Below are 7,528 nucleotides of genomic sequence, written 5' to 3'. Positions count from 1 at the left end.
TGGGAGTATAAAAAAAAAAAAAAAAACAGACATTCCATCACCTCAGAATTCTGCTCTTTATTAGATCTTTTCAGTCTCAGCCAATGAAGTCTAGGATACAAGGGCTACATAGGAAACCCAACAGTATGTACTTGGAAGATAAAGTATAACAATCTGGATGAAACTGAATTATTCAGCGTCTTAAAAAGATTATTAAGCAGGTCATGTGGAGATGTGAGTGTAGGTGTGTAAATAAAGCTTACGGCCTTGTCTCCTGATCCATTAGCCTGCTGTTTAAAAGCCTCAATTTCCAAAAATTCCAGTACCTGTGGCCAATTGTTTTGCTTTGTGTGTTGTTGTTTTTTTGTCCCTTTTCTCAAATATTGTTGCCAGTCATTCATATTGTATTGTTTTAGCAATAATTTTCTGTATCTGTGAAGAATTTTGTTTACTAGTAAGACTGACCCAGTACTAAGAAATTTGTGTTATCTAAAATATGTTTTGCTAGTAAAGTATGTAATTTGCTGTGTTAAATCATAACCAGGGATATATGTAATTAGTGGTGATGGGGGGTCGTCTGCAGAGAAGACATAGTAGTTTAATGAATCATTACCTCTTTCTGACTCAAAGCTTAGAGGGTATCCAAAGTAAATGCCTATTTCAGAATTGTCCATACCCCCTGCTGTGACATTCCCCATTGCCTGTTAGCGTGACCATGACTGGTGACACAGACAGAAGGAATGCATCTTCCTTCTAGTAAAGGGACATTACCAAAATGTTTATCTTGCTTATTTAGGGAAAGGCATTTAGAAAACTTGTTGCAAACGTGGTGCAATATAAATGTTTCTTTAAATGGAAGCTGGTGTGTATTTCTGTTATTTTTGTTGTATATGTTTTGCTTTTCTTGCGGGCAGTCTCCTCTTCCACACTTTAGACGTATACTACTAGATTAACTGTTTCTTATTGGGGAAAATACAAACAAAGCAGCTTGTTAGTAGCTAGGCCTGTTCACATGGGAGGGGCAGATCACAGCAAGAACATAAGTTCCCCTGCTAGTCAAAAATTTAAATTAGCCTGCTTCTAATAAAACACCGGATTACTGTATGGTTTAGAATATGTATGTAAGACCATGCACTGCACCAGGGTACCACTTTAAAGATTGGTCCTTGTGCTAATCTGTGGGACTACTAATATAGCAATGAATACATTTAGACCACGCTTACCTGGACTTTACATTTTCCTCTAAGTGCACTTTGACACATGAGATCAAGTCTGCAGGTTTCTCATGTGTGTATTAAGCACAGGAAAAAGAGGCAGCATAATGAACTGATGCATATTAGAGCATGTAGGAGAATGAAAGCCAAGATCTGATTTCTTCCACCAGGAAACACCTTCTTTCTTTATGTATTAGCTACCGTATCATACTACTGTCAGCCTGGTACTTTATTTTAGGGCTGCGGAAATTAACGATTAATCCCTCGATTAATCGTTAATTATTTTGATAGATCAAAGTTATTTTGATCCAGACTCACCTCTACGCCGGTATTGCTGTGCTGTATGTGTATAGGCTAATGTAGTTGGATCTGTATGTGCGTTATAATTAATCAAAATCGATTAAAAAAAATTTTGATTAATCGAACAGGAAATGTTTAATCATTACCAGCCCTACTTTATTTGTAAACTTGGATGTCATGTCTTGGACCTATTCTGTCACTTCGGGTGAAAGCAAAGTAAGGGCTCAAATTCCTAGGTCTCTTTGGGCTCACAGGACACTGGTGCTCCTTAACAGTTCCTGTCCGCCAACAAAGTCAAATAGGAAAGGTCGTCACGCAACTTATCCTTATGAGTAAAGGGCATACAAATCCACATATGACCAAACTGCTGATGCCTTTTGGCCCTAATTATGCTGATTATGCTGGCCCTAATTATTCTGATGTCATATGGCCCTAGTTATAGCTGAGTGCCAGTAGCCACAAACCCCAATAAATAAACCCTGCAAGTGATGGAAGGGATGAATATCTCATTAAGTGTCAGCTGTCTTGATGATGGCAAAACACATTATAAAACAAATAAATGCTTATGTCTTAGCAAAAAGCAGACAAACTGCTAGCCAAGATGTCAAAATGAAACCGTATAACACATCATCATTGCTACCTTGTACTACAAATATGTTCTATTGATTTATCATTTGGTTTATATTAACTGGGGGGATAACATAGATCCTAACTCATCCTACAACGAGAAGCAGCAACCATTTTTTTTTTTTTTTTTTTTTTAATATTTCCTGAAAATACAAAAAAATAGGCATATTGATATATGGTAATATCAGTAATTTGTTGAATCTCAATTCAAAACATAGCCACAAAAATGACAGAAAATTGTGTCACAACAACCTGAAAAATTACATATCCAACGATTTCATATGTCTGATAAAGTGCTTACAATAGCTCATGTAGTTTTTATAATATGTAGGTCAGTATTTGTTTCCAATAATTAGAATTATGTTCTTATGTTAAGTGTTTGGTATGTTACTGCAGTTCATATTGAGCTTACCACGAGGGCGCAGAAAATGCTGTGTAGTGTTTTTGTGTCCTTCCAGAGACCACAAGATATCCCTGGGGGAGTAGAATGCGCTCTGGGGTTTTTGGAAGTTTTCAGTCTGTTGGCAGCCGCTCCACTGTACATTCCAAGTTTAGGTTGGGCCCGAAGCCCAGAAGTGAAGTTGGTCATAAGCATTCTGATCATCCAGACAGCTACATTTAAAGTGCCATACCCCTAACAGAAGATACATTCGTTCCCTACTCAGATTGTTAAAATATTATGCTGTTTTACAGTATCCTTAATTTATCATGTTTGTTATACACAGCTAATATTAAATTCACATCTGCTTTTATCTCATATTTATACAAATATAAATGGTGTCACTGAAATAATTTGTGTTTAAATATCGTTTAGCCTTGTTCTCCTAAAAAAATATGCTTTTTGTTTTTCTTGTATATAACCGTGACTAACTAAAGTAGCTCACTTTATGATGGAGAGATGTATGTTAGGATTTTCCTCTCGCTAATCAAATGAGATTACTTATTAAACTTATTAAAGACCCACAAGATAAACCTGTAATAATGTGCTTAAATGATACGCAAAATGCTCAAATATGTCTCATCACTTGGTACCAATGATTTTTGTATAACTGACCTTAGCAAGATGTAATGTAAATATAGATCTACTGAAATCAACAAAGCTAATGGCTCTTTAGTCTTGGGTACACCACCCAAATAATAATCTGCTACGACCTTACTTGACTTGCGGATTGCGCGTTCTACAAAGGGAAAATGGGATATAATAAAAAATTGATAAACTCATTTACACCTGAAGGCATCAAGCCACTATGACAGGAAGTGCATCTTAAGATTCTATACTAAATGTGTTAGAATGAAGAGTTTGCATTAAAAAAAGGAAGTGCAAGACCTCAAGTAGCCTGCTTACATTATAAGGCAACTGTTATATAGTTAGAATTGTGGTTAAGGGATATTTTTCAGTGGAAATTTGACACTTTGTTCATGAGGACAAGGTGCTAACATCTTGCTACTTTCCATGCAGCCTAGATTCCAACACAGGGGTTCCAAAGAATAAAAGACCAATCATGGGACTACAAAAGAGCCAAGATCAGGATAAAGAATGTCCCACCTTCCTAGTACTGAGCACTAAAAACCCTGTAAAGGGACCAGGTATCACGTTGCCCATTTACTGTTTTAGGGCTGTGGCACGGGCAAGAATTGGGTCCATCAGTTTTAGCAGCCTTGAGGAACGTGATGCTGGAGTGATTAGGGTAGGCAACATGACTAGTTGAGAATGTTTGCCTCTGGTTGGACTTCTGTAGTGTTTGCAGCAGCATCCACTTCACCTGTAGTTAGTTGAAAAGGGAAATGCAATGCAAACTACTGAAAGGTCAGTGTGAGTCACATCGGAGTATTCCACAAATGTGATAATCAGTGTTAATGCCTTGGTTAATCTCATCCTGTCTTGTATTTGATAGTTGGAATGCACACACATGTTTGTGAACACATGTAACCATACACCTGTTTCTTTCCTGGTTGTTCAGGTCGTGATGGCGCCACATGAACCCTGTGTTGTATTTGTGGATAACTATATCAAACTGCTTGCTGACTGCAACACGGAAACATTCCAGAGGATATTGGAAATGAAGGTAAGGAGAGCACAGGCTAGAGTTACACTGTTTGGTGACAGAGCTTCCTCATGTCAGTGAACAGTATATAATTTCCTAACACATTATTTCCATCTGAGGATAACAAGACTGGATCCCTGGCACAGGCTTGGTTCGTACGTGTTTCTGAAAACATTCTTTACATCTTGTTATATATGTATTCATCTTTAATGTATGGCTTTATGCATACAGTATATACATGAGGTTTCAGCAAATGAGCTTTAGGTTGTATTGCCGCCACAAATCCTATATTCACTATAATAAAAATATGCAAATCATTTATACAGAATATTTTCTATGAAGGGCACTATCTGCCTGAAGATAGTTGTTGCCTCATTGTAACCCATGTTTGTGATTAATACACACATATTATAGCAGCAGACGAACGATCATCCAGTATACTAATGTACTATTTTCACTGATTTGAGCTCACTTGGCCTGTACAATTGACCTAGCTTCACAAACGAGACAAAACTTTTAGATCATCTGATACGAGAAGCCATGTGGACTATTGCGATTTTTCAATATATATATGCCCTTTGAAGATTTTGATATATAGTGGTAATAGAGATTTGATACAATGTCACTATATATGTATAAAACAAGACAAAGTAACAGTTTTGAGTTATAATCATGGGCAGCACAGTGGTGTAGTGGTTAGCGCTTCTGCCTTGCGGGAACCTGGGGGGTCCCCCGTCCGAATCCTGGCCAGTATCACTATCTGCAAGGAGTTAGCATGTTCTCCCTGTGCTTGCATGGGTTTTCATTTCATATTCCAGTTTCATCCCACACTCCAAAGACAGGTTAATTGGCTCCTTTCTAAGTTGGCCCTCTTTGTATATGTTTGTATATATAAAACAAGACAAAATGTGAGATAGGGACCTTAGATTGTAAGCTCCTTGAGGGTAGGGACTGATGTGAATGTGTATCTATGTAAAGTGCTGCGTAAATTGTCAGCGCTATATAAATACCTGTAATAAATAAATAAAATCAGTGTAAACAGCAAAAAAAACCTGACGGGTTATACTCTCTCCAAAACTAAAAAAAAAAAAAAAGTTTGGCCTGTAGATGGACTTTAATTGTATGAATGGTTAGCAAGTGAAACATTACTACAGGTTTTTAAACGTTTCTGCTCTCTGATTTGCAGTAAGATATTTCTAAAGAATTTGAATTGCCTTTTGGAGAATTCATCCTATTCCACATGACTGGAAAATAGGTTTATTTTAGATTTACTGTTCTACTTGTCTTCCTAAAATATTTTCTGTCACTGTTAACAAAATAACATCTAGTTAGCAGCTGTGATCTGACCCATTATTGGCATGTTATGAAAGTGCGATCTTATTACCATACTTGTGTAAATGCCTAAATTCACTTTAGAAAAAGAAAACATTCCTACTATGCCATTTAAAGAAAACCTGTGCTTTGCCCATGCGAGGAAAACCAATATGATTACTTTAATGCCCCCTCCTTAGCAGAAAATGCTCACCTTTCGGAAAAAACAAACAAACCTGGTACTTACAAGTCTGGAGGAGTATATGACTCTCTCCCCTTTCTCCCATGTGGCAGTGCTTGTGATTGGTAATTTGCCCAGTGCTATCACACACCAACTTTGTGTTTATACAGGACTTCCTTTCCTTGCTTTCTGTGGCTAAATTAAGTGTAAGGAGCGTTAAGGGAAGATGAAATTTGCTGCTGGAGACAGGACCAATAATGGGAACCTATTGCTTTGTTTTGCATAGCCAAAGCACAAGTTTATTTTTACACTTGGAGAATGACTGTCACTATTTGCTGTCTGTTATAGTCCACTAGGTCTGTCCACATTGCAGCCTGCATGTTGCGGCCCATTCATGAGAGAGAGACACTGAGACTGACGGCCCAATGCCATGGGCTCCATTTTATGTACGGGCTGCAGTATTAAGTAATACTGTGAAGCATACAGAAAAACAGATTGAGATATCCACTGTTCATTGTATGTTACCTCTCTGTCTGTAATCAGTGTAAACAGTTATAATGTTAGAGAGTAGGCCAATAAACAGTTTGTACCAATGTACCCTACCCTTCTGTATACAGAAATATAGCCTTCATAATTAAGCTGTTTACTTGGGCTTGTTGCAATAATAAATCCCATATCAAGTTCATATTGGATCTTCTGTGTCCCCTCATTTGACGTAATCATAGCATATCCTTTGTAAATAAGATATGCTTAACACCCTATCTGGAAGTGATGCCTGGTAGTTAGCGTGCTGAAGGAGAAAGCCCCAGTGAGTGGAAATGTTATGTTATATTTATCTTGGTAGTACAGTGTTGTCAGAGTCAGTCCATCCAAAACTGATGCATCTCAATTATCAATACACTTTGTTTTGCTGAATCACAGACAGGATTATTTACCCCCTCAGATTCTCTGGAAGTAATGTTTTCTTGTTTTATAGTTAAGGCAAGCCCCCCACCCCCCAAGAGCCCATTCTGAGCCTGATGAAGGGGACCCTCTGCGGCCCCGAAAGCGCTCGCAGTTAAACGGCAATGTGCTAATAAATCGACTATTGCTTCATTAACCCTTGGAGTGCTGGTGGGGTTATTTTCTATCGTATCTCTTCACGGTGCCATCCGTGGCCACTACAAGCACCCACCCGTCCACAACCTGTCCTTTTTTTGACTCCAGTAAGGAGTGTAGCAAGAACTCTTGATTTCTGAACCCCTTTGTAATGACCTCTGTTATGTGGACAGAACTGGCAATTCAGAAACTCACTGGTTTTACCTTGACATATTAGAAGAAGCCAGTGAGTGATGCGAGGCACCAGCATCAACCTAAAACTGAAATATCAGATTCTAGGTGGAATGATACCTTCATGCTAATACTGAAAAATGGCCTGGCCAGGAAGGGGGTCTAAACACCTGGTCTTGAAGTGGTTAAGGAAGGGGAGGGAAGTGGTTTGTCTTGCTGTGCCTGTGTGTTTGGGGAGACATACCCAGTTTACTGGCACACACAAGGGTGCCTCCATAGGACCCTGCAAGGGATTGGAGCCCCTGTAAAACAGGATATCAGGGCAAGTGCTCAGGTTACCAGCTGACTCTGCAAGAATCTAAAACTTTTAAACATCAAGGAGCAGCATCCATTGTAAGTGATGTAAATTTAAAGTAGCTTAAAACCATTTTGCTTTTCACTTTAAGCACTGCTAGCATTCATTTGTACGTTATCACTGCATTTTTTGGTAGATACACTAGACATACCATGTCTAATGGATAGTATTCACCAAGGCTGGGGTGGTGTTGGTGGATGGTGCACAATTGGGGGGGGGGGGTGGGGCGGGGGGGGGGGGAGGCGTC

General features: G+C 38.7%; 1 protein-coding gene across 2 annotated transcripts in view; it reads left to right on the top strand.

The window, feature by feature from the left end:
• The window catches only part of VPS53 (VPS53, GARP complex subunit), a 136,718-nt gene that overhangs the window by 125,005 nt on the left and 4,185 nt on the right, over nt 1-7,528 (top strand). For both annotated transcript variants that reach the window (XM_018564118.1, XM_018564117.1), the window contains one exon: nt 4,082-4,186. In XM_018564118.1, the coding sequence (XP_018419620.1) occupies nt 4,082-4,186 (105 nt within the window). The remainder of the gene's footprint in view (nt 1-4,081; nt 4,187-7,528) is intronic.

This window comes from Nanorana parkeri, unplaced genomic scaffold, assembly GCF_000935625.1.
Source record: "Nanorana parkeri isolate BGI_ZX_2015 unplaced genomic scaffold, ASM93562v1 scaffold726, whole genome shotgun sequence".
Taxonomy (NCBI): Eukaryota; Metazoa; Chordata; class Amphibia; order Anura; family Dicroglossidae; genus Nanorana; species Nanorana parkeri.
Note: the sequence above shows the minus strand (reverse complement) of the source record. Positions and strands in the feature narration are given on the sequence as shown.